The sequence below is a fragment of the Erithacus rubecula genome (assembly GCF_903797595.1).
Source record: "Erithacus rubecula genome assembly, chromosome: 10".
NCBI lineage: Eukaryota > Metazoa > Chordata > Aves > Passeriformes > Muscicapidae > Erithacus > Erithacus rubecula.
Genome location: NC_136662.1, coordinates 11,343,452 through 11,361,037, shown reverse-complemented (window position 1 = coordinate 11,361,037; position 17,586 = coordinate 11,343,452). Strand labels below are relative to the sequence as shown.

Here is a 17,586-nt window from a genome sequence, read left to right as displayed (position 1 = left end):
CAGCACCTTGGGAAGCTGAGCATGAGTGAGCTGGGGTGGATGTTCCCCATGCACTGTAGTATCCAGCTGGCTGGGAGATCCCACATTTGTCAGAAAGTTGGCTAGACAGTATTTAAGGAAAATAATTTCAATACCTGCTGCATTATTTTCCTTCTATGTTTGCCTTATTCAGTATTCTTTTGTCAGGTCACCTCTACTTAAAAAAAAAAAAAAAAAAAAGCCGTTGAGAAGCAGCATGTTGGAACAAGCACATAAAAGTGGTTTGCTTTCAACTTGTTTGAAAGCTTTATCATATGTTCCAGGTAAAACCATTAGGAAACATTTGCAACAAGGTGTGGAATAAAACATTTTTATATTATAAGCTTTTTTATAATGTATGAAACATTTTTTTCAGATTTATGTGCTCTCTCTTTACAGTACATGTGTAGTGCATATCTCAAACTGGTGTGACACAGACTCAAGAAATGTTCTGAGACTCATGTGTTGGGTTTTTTCCATTTTTCTTCCCCCAGTAAAGAAGTCATAGACAAAACTAGATACTCATATACAATGCACATTCAGACACATCTGCAGCTTTAGATGTACAAATACCTTTAAAATCTGGTTCCATCATTGTACATGCCTTATAATGCATAACAGATATTTACATGCCTGAAATCTGTTTAGACTGCTTTATTACTCAGAGTAAAAAATACTGGAAACTACCACTAGCCTATTGACAATTTAAAAAAAAAATACTCTCGGCATTCTCAGAAGCCACCTCCACTGCAGGTGAAAATAGACAGACAGGATGTGGCTTGGCAATGGAATAAGGTCTAAGATTCAGTAGGGAAAATCTCTGGAATTTTAACTCTGAGCAGGCATCTAGTAAGGTCTCTGCTAGAGACACACTCCATTGACTTACATGCATATTTCAGTGCTTTTCTAAATCAGAATTTCCTCAAAGGGCTGAGCTATGTTTCACTATTTAGAGTAAGACCCAAATCATACAGAGTAAAAGCAAAATCCATTCCTGATGTGAACTGGGGTTATGCTGGAGACGAATTTGATACAACTGACCTGTTTGGTTTTTCTCTCTTACAGGTGGAAAATGCAGAGACTTGAGGAGCACACCTTTGTCAATGTGCAGCAGCAGCACAGCTTGCAAGCAGAGTTGCACGAGTCTCGCAATCTTTCACCCAAGGCTTATTCTAGAAACCTCTTCCTCCCTCCCCACATCAACTGCAACAAATGTTTTGTTTGAGGAAGGAGCAAGACCCAGAAGAGCTGCTCTCTAACTTATGTTGCAATATCCAATCTGAGTGTTACTATCAGCTTTTGGAAACTGACTGTATAGAAAACACAGATGATGTTTGTATAGTTTAATTTTAAACATCTCTGCTTGGCATACGGATGGAACCTAATAAGGTGCTTTGTTTCTGCCTCATGAATTAATTCAGCCTGCTAACTGATTTGGATAAAGCATTTTGATTCCAACTTATAAACTTGTTTTCTCTGCTGGCAAAACAACTTTTAGAAGCAAAGTAAAAAGTTCTTTGGCTTACCAGAGAAGTACTTCTATAATATCTATAAGGAATAGTCCTTTTACTTTTATAACCCACTTGTTCCACGCATGTCTTTTAAATCAATCAGATAAATTCACCTTGTTTTTCAATGCCCTGAATCTTGATAGCTCTGCACACTTGATAGGTAATTTAATCATTGTTGGTGTGGATGAACACAAGCTCAAATTAGCTTCTGAAAGGCTTAGTTGTCCCGTAGATAGCTCTGCCTTTCCACTTTTATGCAGGAACTGAGCTTCACCAACTGGTTAGCTAGAGGTGTCATTAAAAATTTACAGAAAGAAACAAAGGTGTGCTCTAGTGTCTCTCCTTACCCTTTCTACTGTTACTCTGGCAAACAAAAGGTATGGAACCTGCTTCATGAATAATGGGTCATATAATATGCATAATGCATTTTTAATGGCGCACAGTAATAACACTGAGAGAGATATTTCCAATCTTCAGACTTGCTCCACAGCCTCTCAGTAGCCTGTTCTGATTCTCCCCAGATAAATCTTCTTTTCCTCTTCTTCATTTCAATTCCCCACCTAAAAGATGTGACTTTTCCCCATGGGTAGCTGCATTTCACCCAAACCAGCAGCTGGAACTCGTGCAAGCAGGGCTGGGGACATGGGCACAGTCTCCCACGCAGCAATGCACAAACATTTCAGGAGGTTTGGGTCTGAGCTGCAGCCCAACAGTGGTGCCCTGAGACACACCACTAACTGCAACATGCTCTGGGAGGAGACACGCTTAAACCAATAAAACACCTGTGGGTTTCTTTCCCGTGAAGAACATTCTTGACAGCTGTGCTGTGTCCATGCTGACTCCTCAGCCACTCACCCCACCCTGCACACAGCACTAGACTCTAACCACACTAGCTGCCCTGTTTGGAAATGGGATGCTCCATGGGGGCAAGCACACATTGCTTTGTAGCTTTTAAGGTAACTGCCAACAACTGACCGAGCTCAGGGCCTGCTGGAGCAAGGCCTGACCAAAGGGAGGAAGGAGGGAGGCTGTACCTGGCAGAGGGACTGAGGGCAACAGTGGCACCCCAGCTCACCTATACCCCCAGACCACTCGCTCCATGCATCCACAACAGCTCCCCTGTAAAACAAATCCTCAGCATCACCCTGCAGCAGCCCCAAGCCTTCCTGTGCCACCTGCTGAGCCACGCCTTGGAGCTTTCCCTGGCCTGGGTGGGACCCAGGGCATTACAGGCCTTCCACAGAAACACCAAGTCTCCTGCACTGACCTTCTGCATTAATTAATCCAGCATAATGGGACGAATGTGGCCTTCAGAGCACCTGGCACCTCCTGCAGTGCCTGTGCCATATCTCTCCAGCCTGGATGCCATGATTGTGTCTGCGTTTCTGTTCAGTGAGAGCTCGGCCTGGGCAGTCCCCGGGGCAGAGCACGTCCCCGCCCGAGCGGGTGGGCCCTGAGGGGACACGGTGACACCGTGCCAGGGGAGCCCTGAGGGGACATGGCCACAGCCTGCCTGGAGAGCCCTGAGGGGACACGGCCACAGCCTGGCTAGACAGCTCTGAGGGGACACGGCCACAGCCTGCCTGGAGAGCCCTGAGGGGACACGGCCACAGCCTGGCTAGACAGCTCTGAGGGGACACGGCCACAGCCTGCCTGGAGAGCCCTGAGGGGACACGGCCACAGCCTGCTGGGGCAGCCCTGAGGGGACATGGCATAGCCTACCTGGACAGCTCTGAGGGGACACGGCCATAGCCTGGATAGACAACTCTGAGGAGACACAGGCACAGTCTGCCAGGACAGCCCTGAGGGGACACAGCCACAACCTGCTGGGGCAGCTCTGAGGGGAACCAACTGAAGTTCTGAAGAAAGCAGAAGCACAGGGAGGACTTCGGTGGCACCATGGCAGGTAAGTGCCCCTGCCTCGGGCAGGGAGGGTGCCCCAGGGCTGGGCCAGCCCAGCAGGGAACAGAGCAACTCTGCGCACTGGGTTTGTCCAGAATAAATGTACTAAACTGGAAACATAAGTATATACCTGTGTGGGCACACAAGATTATGTGTACACATAAAAAAAAACTGGCTACCATGCTGTGCTCTGCTGGGAAAAGGACAAGGGACCCCTCCATCATCCTCCTGCTTCTCTTTTGTATGGGCTGCAACTGCCAGATGGAGCCAGCTCTGCTGACAAGGCAGACAGGCAGCAAAAGGGCATATTGTGAGTCCCAACAGGCTTAAGTATAAATTGTGCACCTGCTGCTCAGGTGTCCCTGCAAACTCCCAGGCACAGACATTTAATCTTGTGGGAGACATCCAAGTTGCTCCTGGGCTAAGCAGGGACTTCTGACTGTCTGCATTTCCAAAGCAGAGCCTTATAACTGCTGTTTCCCCCTAAACCCTTTCATGGTGATAGTCCAAGCCACAGTATACCCTAATCCTCAAAAGTGTCAATGTTTATCTGAAATCAATAGTAATTGGACAAGTAAATATGGCAGTTGTGTTCTTTAATCACTGCAGCTTTTGTCCTTGCATTCCCTCCTTGGATGCTGCATCCCTGACAATCACTGTAGTGTATTGTTGTAATGGCTGACACTCACAAATGTGCAGTTACATATGAAATAAAATCACTCTGAACCATCCTTGATACTTTATTAACTTAAACCATTGTTCTAATAAATATGTACCAAGAAATGTAAGACACTCCATAAAATCTAAATAAGGACATTTACAAACTTGTCAACAAAGTAAAAACAAGGGTTTTTTTTAACTGAGGTACATGCAGAGTTGTTAAGGCAAATTAAGTAAATTATACTTTTATAGTAAATCCTGCCCACCTCAGAAAGTTTCCCTTTAAAAATTAAAAAAAACCAAAAACAAATGTACAACTGATGCTATTGAGTAGCTATTTTCCAGTTATTAGAACAAGGCCAGAGTGTAGAAGCCAGTAATGGTTCTGGACAGAAAGTCTGTGCCTTCCTGGTGCTCCTGCCCTCCTCAGGCAGTTCACTTGTTGGATTGGTTTCTAGTTCTAAGGCTTTGGTTTTTGCGCTGGTCTTTCACAAGGTTCCTTCTTTGTAGTGGATGGAGGAAAAACTAACCCTCCATGCTTCAAATGTACTGGTGGTTGGGCCTTGCACAGACAGAGATGGCTCAGGGAGGATAAAAAGAACCTTTCTGTCACTGTTAATGCACCTCCTGATTTGCACCAGAGTAAGTGAGAGGCAGGATCAGACCCAAGCTGGTACCTTTGGATAAAAACCAGCAAGATGTCAAACTGCACAGTCCTGACCCCCTAGATTTTCCTGACAGGAAGTGAACCCAGTCAGCACTGAACTCAGCTAGGGCAGGTGCTGATGGCTTTCTGTCATTACCCTATGTAAACACTGTTATACCCATGTTTCCCTGCCTGCTGATTCAAGCCACTGAAAGCTTGAAGGGTTTCATCATGGCCATGGGAGAAATACTTTCCAGCTTGCAGATATTTGGTAGCTTATCCATCTTTGGAGTATTAGGCTTTATATCTAAAAGGCTTATATTTCAGTGTTATTTCAGAAACAAGGGGAAGAGAAGGAGAGAGACCCCAGCCTTTACTTTCCCCTTTCACAGTCATTCAGGTTGAGCTGTCAGCACATGGCTCTGTCCTCTTCTTTCCTCTCTGAGCTCCTGTTCAGAAAGGTAATGCCAGGGTCTGTGTTCAAGACAGGGCTTGGGTCCAGCAAGGAAGCCTGGGAGCTGATCTCATAGTGTTGTAGGCGCTTTCCATATTGTAGTTTGGACTCACTTCAGGCCATGCTGTGTCTCCCGGTGTCTCCGTAAATCCACCTTTCGTTGGAAGCCTTTGCCACACAGGTCACAGCCAAAGGGCTTGAAACCTGTGTGCTTCCGACTGTGGGTGATGAGGTTGGAGCTCTGACTAAAGGCTTTTCCACACACCTGGCACTTGTGAGGCTTCTCACCTGCAAGCAGAAGGTGGGAAAGAGAGAGGCTGTGAAAAAGGCAACATGCTGCTTACATGGGACCACAGCAAATATACACTGGTACTTAAAGCTTATCAAAGAGATTTTTTGTGTGATTACCTAAGAAGTCATTCTTACAAAGAAAGCATGCAGTAGGGAGCCCAAGAGAGAGCATAAGCTGAGCCTCCACTGCAGCTGAGCAGGCCTGGACTTGGGTGCACCACCATCAGCCCAGTACAGTCCTGGGTGTAGCCTGAAGCACAGAGTGCTCTCAGGACACCACACCTTGTGAATGTATTTGTCTGCATGTATCCTGTGTAACTTAAACTGGCTTTGTGTCCTAGAAAACATGAGGAACTCCTGGAAAAGTGATGAAGCCTGACATTGATTACTATACCATCAGCATGAGGGCAGGTGGAATAGTAGATAGAGGTTGTTAAAACAAGCCCAGTGATCTGGGGTCTTATCCCCAAGGGAGGTGTGAGGGCCATTAAGTGAATCCTGAAGGGCAGAGTTCATCCAGACATTTGTTCTCTCTGTTCCCCACACAGCAATGCTAGCACTTATAGCCCTGAAGTTCTCCTGCATGCAAATAATGTAAACAGGAATAAATACAGCCCCTGGAACTTCTGTAGAGGAGTAAGTTGCAAACTCCACAGGAGCAGATCTAAGTATATTTTCATACTGTTTATTATCAAATAATAAATAAAAGGGAACCCAACCACAATACCAAGCCGGATTTTCAGAGTGGCTTTGCACCTGCAGAGCCCACTGGCTTCAGCTGGGAACAACAAACTCTCTGGGTGTTTGAAGATCAGATTCTTAGAATAAAAAAAAAAAATTACAAAATGTTCTGAAGGCTCATTTCACAACTATATGGTGCATATGAAAGGAATCCCTCATTCATTTAAGGAGCTGCTTTTATACTAGCAATTTAAAAGCCCAGGCACAGTTTCTGATCTCTAAGAAAATAATCTGATTCAAATATGTCTAAAATTCTACTTAATCAAGCCTCATTTGAAAAAAATACTATGGAAGTACTTCTTGTACTACTTCATAAATAGTTCATTTTCATCCATCAACCTTCAGTGAAAAATCTTAATAAGAAATATTTATTATTCTCTGCTTGACATCTAGAAAAGTCATAGGCAAGCAGTGCTACATATAGTGCCATTTCTCTACATATTTGCCCTTTTTAGGCTTCATCCTTTATATCTGCTAGTGGCCACTATCAGAAAAAAGGTTTTTGGTTATCTGAACCATAGATTTGGCCAGTGTAACTGATATTTCATATCTACAGATTCTTCCATATCTTACACATTAATTTCCCTCTACTTAAGTGAATAGTAAAGGTCTGAAAGGCAAGATATTATTTTAATGATTTCTGATAAACCTGCCTTCTCACTGAATGATACTTTTGAAACAATTTCCTTTGGTGATTCACCTGCACTTTATATTAGTTTCCATGTTTATTAGTAACAGCGAAACTTGAGAACTCGGCACCTCTCCTTCCATTCTGCATCAAACCACATCCATTTCTCAGAAAGTCCAGGTGGAAGTGCAGACAATCTCTGAACAAATATTGAGACTAAGACCTAGGCTCTCCAGTTTAGTATTTGATCTAGAGGAGGAGACTCCTGTTGTTCCTATTGTAAATTGGTAGATCCTGTAATCAAATTCACCTGTCATTTTCCCAGGACCTCAGCTGTAAATCAAGGCTACATGAATATAATACTTTACAAATCATCTTACACAAAAGCCCTTTGAATAAACATTGGTGGATCCTATTAAGGGAACATTGATTGGATTGCGAGGATTTTTGTAGGTTATTTTGCAGCTGCTGTTCATTAAACCACATTCAGATCACCTTCCTTTGCCTAAGTACGGCTCGGATAGCGTGAACAGCAGAGGGATAGGGAGAAGCACAGGGAGGTGTGTGTGCTGTCCCAGCTGAGCAGGAATGGATCGTTGCAGAGAAACCTCTTCAGAGACCTGCCCTCATGTTGGGGCTGACACCAGCAGCTTCAGGGCTGACCTGTGTGAATGAAGGTGTGTTTCTTCATATCAGATTTCTGGTGGAACCGTTTCCCACAGTACTGGCACGGGTAGGGTCGGGTGTCTGAGTGGATGAGCAGGTGGGTGGACAGAGTAGAAGATCTCTTAAAACTCTTGCCACAAATCTTACAATCAAAGCTGCGTTCCTGCAGAGAGATGAGCCCAGACACACACATTACATCACACCAATGATCCCATCAGCAACAAACTTCCAGGAGCACATGAGTGTTGCCCCTTCTGCCTTAGCAAGAACTTACACTTCTCCAGTGAGCTGGACTGGCCTACACAGATGATAACACTGCCTTGATAGCAGCACCACACAATAAAAAAGATAATGCATCCTTCTCCTAGTGTTGTGCACTACTAAAATTTAATTGAACAGCTCTTCCTGCTGGCAGGAGCAGCCAGGTGGGAGCAACCCAAATGGACTGGGCAGAGTCTGCCAACACACTTTATCAGAGGCCTGAGACACAATCGCTCCACTGGGAAGCCCAACAGCTGCAGCACTCTTCAGAGGCCACCTCTCCACTGTACACAGAAAAGTGGGTGCCAAGGGCTGCTTGAGTCTCTTGGGAAATCCCTGCTGTAGACATAGTTCTGGCATGGTAACAACTAACTGCTTTTTTTAGTTCCATTAAAATTCAAATGGAAGGTATGTAGAGCACCTGGGAGAAACAGCTTTTCATCTTACTACTTTAACATATAAAACCAAATGCATTAAGATCTTTGTGTCTCTCGCCTCTCCCTCACACACTCCTCTCCATCAGTTTCTTATACCATGTATCATCTCTTTGCATCCCTTAACTTCCATTACACCTTCCTCTTCCTTCTATGCTTTCACATAATCACCTTCTTTATTTGGCTTTTAATGCATTCTCCCCAAAATGCTGTGCCTTCTGTGGCCACATTGTTTGATGGATGAGATATTATCTCCCTTTATTGTGTGCCCTGCTGGTTGCACACTCATGAAATCATAAATTAAAGAGCAAAAAAACATTGCTGTAACTCTATCCTCCAAAAGTCAATCTGAAGAAGGAAGATTTGCCAGGTCAAGTGGGTGGGGAAGGGGAAATATGGCATACTATCAGCAGGTGGAAAATGTTACAAGTCCTCCTACCAAAATTAACTATAATATTCTTTTGGTGTGTGACTCAGTGTGTCGAGATGGGTGAAGTCAATGCTCTATACCCAAATGGTCGTTCAGATGTTCCCTGCACTGACAAAAATGACTACAAACAAGGGAAGACTCACTTCTTTGTGGGAGGGAGGAGAAATGAGGAGTGCTGCATCAGAAGAAAGCACACTGAGTTGTTTTAGCTGTTAAAAAAAGCGCCAACCTCTGCATTAAAATTTCCAGCTCTGAGAGTGAGCCTTTATTATTTTCTGTTACTTCTGGAGTGCCAGAAGTACCCGTTGCTTCATACAGACGCATGTGACGTCTGAAGAATGGAAACAAAGCCTGTATTCTTTAATTATCTGATTAGCTCCTTTGCACACTAGCTGGCCACCCTTTCCTCTCATTGTCACCATATTTTTCACCTACAACTACACACTGCAGCCCTCCCACGTTCTCTTCCCCTCCTCAGCTTAGGTCCCCATCTCCTTGCCCTGTTATTCGCCTGCATGGCTTCCCCAGCCAGCAGAATAGAGCAGCTGGCCCTGGCCCCCAGCCGCCCATGCTGGCAGCCTGCCCGCTCTCACCTGTGAGTGCACGGCCTTGTGCTGCTCCAGGCTGACTGCATGGCCGAAGGTCTTGCCACACATGTCACAGGCAAAGGGCCTTGTGCCACTGTGTGAGCGGCGCACATGGACCTCAAGGCCATGCGGTGTGGAGAAGACCTGAGGATAGAGAGTACACAGCGTCAAGTTTGCCAGGGACAAAGGGCTGGGGGGGAGTCATACCCAGTGTGGGAGAAAGGGATCCCTACCTTGCTGCACTTGACACACTTGTAAGACCCAGTGCTGATGAGCAGTGGGCGGCACAAGAGGTCAGACTCCACTTTGATGCCACCTGGCCCCTTCTCCTGCTGCAGCCCAGGCTGTGTTTCACCATAGAGTCCAGGAGCTGCTGCTGGCGGCCGCTCAAACAGCCCCGGCCCCGGGGAGCTGAAGTCACCATAGAGCCCCAGGGAAGAGCTGCACTCGGCGCCATAGAGGGCGGGCTCAGCGCCTCGGTCGCAGAAGAGCCCCAGGGCTGAGGTCCGCTCCAGCGTCGGGCAGGGCCTGTAACTTTGCACAAGGTGCCTGAGCTCAGAGCCACCCAGGCTGTTCCACATGTACGGTTTGAAGGGCACCGAGAAAGGGGGTGCTTCATCTAGGGATGGACACACAGATCTCTCCGAGGCTGTGAAAACACAAGGGCATGGGAATTGGTGCACTTCACAATCCACACTGTAGTGAGGCTGAACAGCCTCAGCACTCAGGCTTATGTCCAGAGCCTGACCCCTGTACTACACTTTTGGGCTGCCCTTTCATCTCAAGGGCAGAACATTTTATATTGCACATTAGAGTCTGAGTGTCCAGTAATACCTAATTGCCCAGTGTCCCAAATTGTTTAAACCCAGCACCGTTTTTGTGTACCTCCATCTCTGGATACCCAGCTGTGTACACACTGATCTGACTAGCAAGAGTCTAAACTACTCAGTCTCCTACTTACTATAGTTTTATCTTCAGCTTCTTGGAAACATGTATCTACCACATCCCAAGATGGACATCAAAGCTGACAGTCCACATGTTTAAGCTCCAATGGAGATCACACACACACACACAAATATATATGTGTGTGTGCGCGCGTGAGCAAATGTAACATTACAGAGGTGTCAGACACAGCAAATTTGCTGAGATTTACCTGGTCAACAAAATGAAAAAATGTCATGGCATAATTTAATATCCAAATCTAGTCTTTCAACTTCATGCTACTGCTGACCATAACTATATTACAGCATAACTTAAATGAGTTACACTTCCTAAGGTGCATGTAACACTTCACTTTTTAATTTAAAAAAAGTAAAAATTTCTCATTTGAAAGAAAATCATGGTTATTTCAGATTGCTCTGAGATTCTCCATATAAAGAAATTGAATCCACCCAAAACACAGAGCTTTGTAAAATCATTGAGATGTACCACATTAAAACCTGAAGACACAAACCTGTTTTCCTAGTAGTCACAATCAAAGCGAATTTCCACCAGGGCAAGCTCAAATGCCTCAGCAGGCTCCAAGAGGCTTGCCTTCAGCAGTGGCATCTGACCAATGCAGTAGGCACATGAATCACACTTGGGGGCCCATAGCAGAGTCTGATGCAGTGGCAGGAGCACAGCCTTTGAGAGAAGTATCTAAAGCCACAACTGCTGAAGGAGCCTCACATGGAGGAAAGCCCAGCTGGGCTGAGCACCAGACCCCTACTGTGTCTACCAGAGATGCTGATTAATGCCCGAGGTGCACTGCTTTCACTCCTTATCATAATAGGCAGCAGCACTGGAAGAGTCAAATGTCTCCCTGAACAACAGTTTTAGTGAGCCAAGGAAGAGATGAATCAATTAGCTACTGAAATGCTGATACCTTCATAGAGACATTGGCATCCCTTATAAATTGGGCTTTCAGAGTAACCTCCCTTAACCAAAAACTTGTCTGCCCATAATGAATCTCTTACTTATTCATGTCAGCTCTCACGGCTTTTTCAGCCTTTGGCAAGTGAAGATAAGTGAGGGTGGACTAGGGAAAGAAAGCACAATATGTTAGGCTATCCATTTGGATAGGAAGTGATCACTGAGGGGTTATGGAAAGGTTTAGGAAAAAAGTTTAAAATTGAACTTTGAATGACTTGACTTTTTCCTATGTTTCACATAATTTCAGATGTTAACAGTCTCAAATTCTTCCATTTAAATTAGCAATCTTTTGATTGGAAATATATGCACACATACGAGCTGGGACATTTGAAGAGAGTGATGAAATCAAACTAGCTGACATGGTGTTCATCATGATTTTTCCTGTTCTGCAAAGTTGTGGTCAGCATCACATCATCTATCTTGTATCTGTGCAACCAGTTGCAGTGTTGCCATCTCTCACGATTTTATCACAAAATTCAAACCTATCTTGAAGTCCCAGCACTTAAAATGGCATGATTTCATCAGGCCCTCAGCTTTTCTTTTGTTTGTTCTTGTTATAACTTTATTTTTTTCCTTTTAAAGTCAACTTCTGTCTCAAACTGTGAGAAAAGCATGAAAACATAAACCCTCAACATTTCAACACTAGAACTGAATATCCATAAGGTATTATTTACAATCTTGATTTCTGAACCAGTTCCTTGAGTGAGAGGGAAGGCTGACCTGATTTTTGAGCCCTTGGAATTGGCAGTACAGTATACAGTGAACATTGCACCACAGATCAGTTTGCGTGCAATGTTCCTTCCATCACCTCACATGCTTTGGAGCCCTCTCAAGCACAGATGCAGTGGAGTTCTTCACATTATACTCAAGCTATCCAATCTCAGTGGCAAAGCAACCTCCAAACCCTGCTCTGCCACACTGCAGGGCATTTCTGTGTGTGCCTCTTCTCCACAGCATCTACTGGGGAGCAGAGACAGAAATATTCTCCCTTATTTCCTAGAAATTCTGTGTAGCCGTTATAGAGACTACTTCTGGGAGAAAAAAAAATCTATGCTTGTTTTTGAACCTTAAATGGATGGGAACAGATTGATATGCACAGCCAAGAAATATTCAAGTGTCCTCTTACACAAAAGACCATGCTTTCTGCATGACTTCATTATACCTAGGAAAAGTCTCTCTCCTTCTGCAGCATCAACAGGATCATTAAGAGATACTAATACTGCTGCACTGAGCTCCTATGCATCTTGTGCATATGCACATGTGTGTGATTACAGACACATGTAGAAAGTGAGGTTAAATAACAAAGTGATTGAGTTAATATTTGTTAAATAACAAAGTGGTGGAGTTAATAGCTGCTATGTCTGTATGTTGTATGAACACCTACATCAGCAGCACAACACTCAAAGACAAAAGTGAAATAAATACAGCCTTCACTGCATATTTAAGTGCAACCTGCACCTATGTTCAATTCTAGAGACAAGGGAGTGGTAGTACTACTCGCTACATGTGCCTTCAGCATGATTTAGAACTCATCTGCTCATTTGTCATCTGCAAAAAAAAATTGTGTCCCATCCGAACACAATTGTAGGAATACAGTCTCTCACCACTGCATCTTGCAGAAGTGACCTAGACACAAATTCTGGCTTCATTCTGAATCTGACAAAGCAGCTGGAAGGCAGAGGGGCTGGAAGAGGCGAGCCGAGGGAGGAAGCCCTGCTATCTAATCCTGTTGCCACTGCCTTCATCATTAATAATAACAACACCTCTCTCAATGCACTGAGATTCATTTAATAAAGCTCTTACAATACTTGGAGTACCACACCTTCCCAGACCTCCTGTGAGTGGGATCAGACAGCCCCAGGACTGCCCACCCCACCCTGAAAAATCTTCATCTGGGTATCATCCTCATTTTGTAAAGTTGTCTTTCCTGGACAGCCTGATGGCTAGCCAAGAGCTGATGAATCCCACAGTGAGGAAGAAATCAGAGGGATTGAGGAAAAGACAGAGCAGACCTGATAAAATATCTGTTCTATTTTACATGTCTTTTTGACACCCTGTGAAAATGGTCTGTTTCCTGTGCAGAAATTGTAGTTATTTGGGAAAGGAGGAGAACGAAAAATTATTAGAACAAAAAATTATTGGAACAAAAATTACACACATTGCTACAGTCTGTGCAGAAATATTACCACAAGAGCAATGCAGCAATGCTGCATTTGGTCTGTGTGTGTCATTTGCACAGACTGTAAGTATCCTGTGGCTGATCCTGGGACAGCATTTTGAATGTCCCCCTCAAAGGAGCTTAGGACCCTTGAAAGAAAATGAGGCTTTAAAAATGCAAATCCACATCATTACAATCAGCCATTCATATGCAAGAACACTGTAAAGACAAGTGGGAAATGGTGGCAAACCCGGACTAAGTATTTGTTTGCTGGTGTCTGCTGTCAGTCGGTAAAGCTGACACAATTTTTCCTTCATTGAGACAAAAACTGTCCTTTTTCCCAGCTGTGTCTTTTTAATGGAGGCAATAAAAAGCGGTTTTATATATATATATACATGTTTTTGTTCTAAAATGACACAATTGTATTTTTAAACGAGATAAGTATTTGTGCCAGGCTGGGGACAGCATCTCCCACTGCTCCAACCACATCAAAGGCAGGACAAGAGAGCTAGAGACAGACGCTGCAGCCATAAGTGTGAGTTTCCTGGATTTGGGGTGTTTAAATCTGACTGTCGTTGGTTTTTTTTTTCCTCTGGTTTTTACAAATATGTTTTTAGAAAAGAAAAATAAATATTAAACCAAACAAACAAGAAAAGCACAGAAACAAAACAAAAACAACAACGATAACAAACAAAAAAAAAATAGCAAAAGAGAGGAGGACAAGGGAAGGGAGAGCTAAGTCTTTTTTATAGGCAAGAAGCAAGAAATAACCTGAAAGGGCAGTAGGAAAGACGCCTAGCAGATTGTACAAAACAGAAAATCAGCTCTGTTTAATACAGGTGTATAGATTGCCTGTACTGTCTTAAAACACTTTAAAAGCCCGTGTAGACACGACCCTGTAGGAAAGTGCTGGGACCTTACAAACATAACCCGGCTTGCCTCTAACAATTAATCACAAACCAAAAAATCAACACCCGATGTCATAACGACTTTCCTACAGCCTGTCACCTGCTGCTCCCTCAGCAGCACGATACGGGCTGGAAAAGCAACCCGAAAGAGGTGAACTGAAAACGAGTGAAGAAACAGATTCTGGCAGATCTGGGAGGTGGAAAAAAAAAATTTAAAAGAACAGGCAAATTCGTCCCTTCGACTCGTTTGTGGTGGTGGCACCTAGCCATGAGATGCATGCTCCACTGCCCCACGGCACGGGCACGGACATGAAGCCGGACCCTCTCTAAGCCCTGCTCGCCCCGGTCCTACCTGGCGAGACGGAGGGCGAGGGAGGTCTCCAGAAATCCTCGAACTCGGACACTCTGTCACAGACACTGCCCTCGCAGCTGGGCGCTGACTCAGAGGTGCCATCGGCAGCCTCGGTAAGGTGGGATTCCGGGGAAAAGCGCCCCTGGGCAGGCTCCGCATCGGGTAGGGCGGTGCGGCACAGCTCCGTGTCCTCGGGGATCTTGCTGTCTGCAGGGCAAAGGAGAAGAGGGAACTCCTCACTGTGGGTCCGTGGTGGGAGCCAGCCACCGCCCGATGCGGCCCGCTCCCGCCAAGGTTGGATGCCCAACTCTCTCCAAGCCCGCATCAAGCCCCTCCGGCGTCCCGCAGGGGCTGCCCGTTCCCGCAAGCACCAGGGTGATGTCGGGCGGGTGGGCAGTCTCCGAGTGAGGCTGCGACCGAGGGACTCCTACCTGCACAGATCTGGGCTAGCACCGTCTCCAGCCGTAGGCTATAGTCCTCGTCGGCGGAGCGAGGCTGGTGGTAGCTGTGCGCTTTCTTGCTCTTCACTAGGAAGGACCTCGGCATGGTTGGGGTGCTGCCACGGCCGGTACGGCTGCACTCCCTCTCTAAGCGCCGGGCACGGCGGCGAGCGTCACCCCCGAATCTCCTGCGGGGCGGCGGCGGGGAGGCGACCTGCGGAAAGGCGCCGCGCCCGCCGGTGAGGGCCAGGGGCGCCGGCCAGGAGGGGCCGCTCGCCAGGGGCGGCGCGCCAGGTGGCGGCGCGCAGGTGGCTCCGGCCACCGCCCCCGGCCCCGCTCGCCTCGCCCCCTCTTCCAGGAGCGCAGATTAACTCAGCCTCTAACCGTCCCCAGCCAAAGCCTTTTACCTCCCGCCCTCCCACTGTGGCCTTGGGGCCGCCCCGGCCACGCTCCGACGGCTGCTGCCGGATTGCGGAGAACAGGCAATAACAGCAGCTGGGCACCGTTCTTCGGACGAGCGGGGGCTGAGGGAGTCGGGAGGCGCGGTCGGGTGTTATCCCGTCCCTCAAAGTGGGCGCACTGCGCCTCTGTGTTTGCCCCTGCGCCGGCACCCACGGCAGAAGCGGCGACAACAAATCTCCCCTCCGAAACAGCTTATCACGTCCCACCACTCTGGACGGGCTGGCCGGCGCGGGGTTGTTACCGGGACGGGAGGGGCAGTCGCTACACACCCGACAGCACAAACCTGGCGCCTGAGAGGCTGTTGCTGTCGGAGGGACTGATTCACCCATCCTGCGCGAACCGCGATCACACGAAAACGAACAAAACGGAATCGCTCCTGCAGCCCGCAGCTGTCGGCGCCGCGCCGCCTTGCAGCTGCGGGCACCGAAAGCCGGGGAGGGGAAAGGAGACGAGGCGGGAAAACTCCTGCGGGAGTCGGGGGGGACCGAGTTAAACAAAACTACCCCGAGCCGACTCTTCGGGGGAAGGCCGGAGAGGTTCATTCGAACCCATCCAGCACCGGGCCGCCTCTGCCGTTACACTTGACTTTGCAAATAGCGAGTTTAATCCACGTTCTTTTGGGGGTTTGGGGGACTTCGGTGGGTTGCAAACGGGAAAGAGAGGAAAGGAGCCCGGCCCGTCAGATGGGGCCCAGGAAATGCCCCGCAGGTGGCGGCACCGGCTGCGCCACAAAGCTCCGGCCCGTCCGCACCCGGCAGGGGCAGGGCCACTCAGCGCTTTTGGGGAGGCGCCGCCCCCCGGCACGGAGCCGGGTGGGAGCGTTGCTGCCCAGACCCACCTGTGCCTGCGTTCATCCTTGAGCAGGAGCTAGCAGCCAGCGGGTCCGCACGGAGGGGGAAGAGAAATCAAAGCGGCCCGATAACGCGTTACCCACCCGCGCCCCGACAGCAACGGCCGCCGCAGCCGTTGGGGGCTCCGGGCGCCCGTGCCTCTTCTGCCGCGTGTTTCCCTCCAAAAGTCACGCCGCGGAGGCGCCGCCGGCTGCCCAAGGCCGGAGCTGGCCAGGAAGGGGCTGGGCCCGTGGGAAGGCGAGTCCCGCAGCCCACCTGGTCGCTGTTCGCCCCGGCTCCCCTTGGCCGCGCCCGCCCGACGGCCGTCGCTGCGGGGGCGCGGGGCCGAGGCAGGGCCGGAGCGGCGTAGAGTCCCAGCCGAGAGAAGAGGGGCCAATGCCGCCCCGGGCTGCCCGCCGGCAGCTGCCCACGCGAGGCGAGAGAAGTGAGAGCGCTTACCCATTCTGGAGGGCCGAAGGAAGCTGGGCTGCGGAGGGGTATGCGCGGCAGCCTGCTAGTTTGTTTGACTTTAAATTTAGTCTCTCTTTAAGGAGCAATGGTGCTTGAGTTAGCTTTTTTTTGTTGTTGTTTTTTGTTTAACTTTTCTGTCTCTCTCAACTCCTTCAGAGCTCGGCCCCCTAAACCACAAATTCCACTTCCTGAGCGTTAGTTAGGAGCTTCTGCAAAAAAAAAAAAAAAAAAAAAAAAAAGTTACAGAAAGCGCTAAAGCCTCACAAATCAGTAATATTCCCCGCCTGTTTCTCTCTCAGTTTTCCTTAAATGAAAACGTCTTACCGTATTCCACCTCACAGACCTCGCTGAAGTGACAGCGAAGTGTCATTCTGGAATCGGGCGTTTCGTTTCTCTCGGGGTTCTGCTCTAGAAATTACACACATCTATCTGAACTATTCTTGGATCCCCTTTGACTTCCGCAACGAGAACAAGTCACAGATTCAAAACACAGATTGATTCGGGCGGGCAGAGGGCAGGGGCTGGGGCAGCCGGCGCTCGCCTTGCCGTGCCCGCTCCGCGCCGCATCCCCCGCCCTTGGCGCAGTGCGGGGAAACACATCTCCCGCCACCATCGGGCCCTGCGTGGCGTTGTAATCGGGGCTAAGGCCGGCCCTGGGCGACGGAGACCTCTCCTAGACTAGAAATAACTTGTTGTGGAAAACTCTTCTGGGATAAATACGCCCAACGGCGCTGAAAATACCTTAAGACCCAAGCCTAGAGGTTTGCTCATTTCCCTTCGGATTTAGGTAATGGTTAAATATGGAAGGGGTAGGCGAGAGGTGTC

The 17,586-nt window shown here is 47.7% G+C and overlaps 2 protein-coding genes across 4 annotated transcripts in view; one reads left to right on the top strand and one right to left on the bottom strand.

The window, feature by feature from the left end:
* The window catches only part of RPAP2 (RNA polymerase II associated protein 2), a 56,407-nt gene extending 54,668 nt beyond the window's left edge, over positions 1-1,739 (top strand). Inside the window, exon 12 of the mRNA XM_079313818.1 lies at positions 1,084-1,739. Coding sequence (XP_079169944.1) covers positions 1,084-1,243 — 160 coding nt within the window. The 3' untranslated portion in view covers positions 1,244-1,739. The remainder of the gene's footprint in view (positions 1-1,083) is intronic.
* A 2,417-nt stretch (positions 1,740-4,156) lies between these two features.
* Positions 4,157-17,344, bottom strand: GFI1 (growth factor independent 1 transcriptional repressor). Of its 3 annotated transcripts, XM_079313579.1 has the most exons (8): positions 17,086-17,344; positions 16,750-16,970; positions 14,990-15,212; positions 14,559-14,765; positions 9,463-9,878; positions 9,236-9,373; positions 7,515-7,680; positions 4,157-5,479 (listed from the first exon to the last, which is right to left on the bottom strand). In XM_079313579.1, the coding sequence occupies exons 3-8, from the start codon at positions 15,102-15,104 to the stop codon at positions 5,301-5,303; spliced, it is 1,221 nt and encodes a 406-aa protein (XP_079169705.1). In that variant the 5' UTR covers positions 15,105-15,212; positions 16,750-16,970; positions 17,086-17,344; the 3' UTR covers positions 4,157-5,300. The 3 variants fall into 3 exon arrangements, with proteins under 3 accessions (XP_079169705.1, XP_079169703.1, XP_079169704.1); XM_079313577.1 differs by lacking the exon at positions 17,086-17,344 and having other exon boundaries at positions 15,406-16,968; XM_079313578.1 differs by lacking the exons at positions 16,750-16,970; positions 17,086-17,344 and adding an exon at positions 16,299-16,609.
* Positions 17,345-17,586: the final 242 nt, after the last annotated feature.

Coding starts and splice junctions, on each gene's coding strand:
- GFI1 (XM_079313577.1), bottom strand. CDS start 16,002: ATGAACCTCTCCGGCCTTCCCCCGAAGAGTCGGCTCGGGGTAGTTTTG. Junction 9,879..14,558: donor CTCGCCCTCCGTCTCGCCAG/GTAGGACCGGGG, acceptor GTGTTTTCACAG/CCTCGGAGAGATCTGTGTGT. Junction 5,480..7,514: donor ACACACCTTCATTCACACAG/GTCAGCCCTGAA, acceptor TTCTGCTTGCAG/GTGAGAAGCCTCACAAGTGC.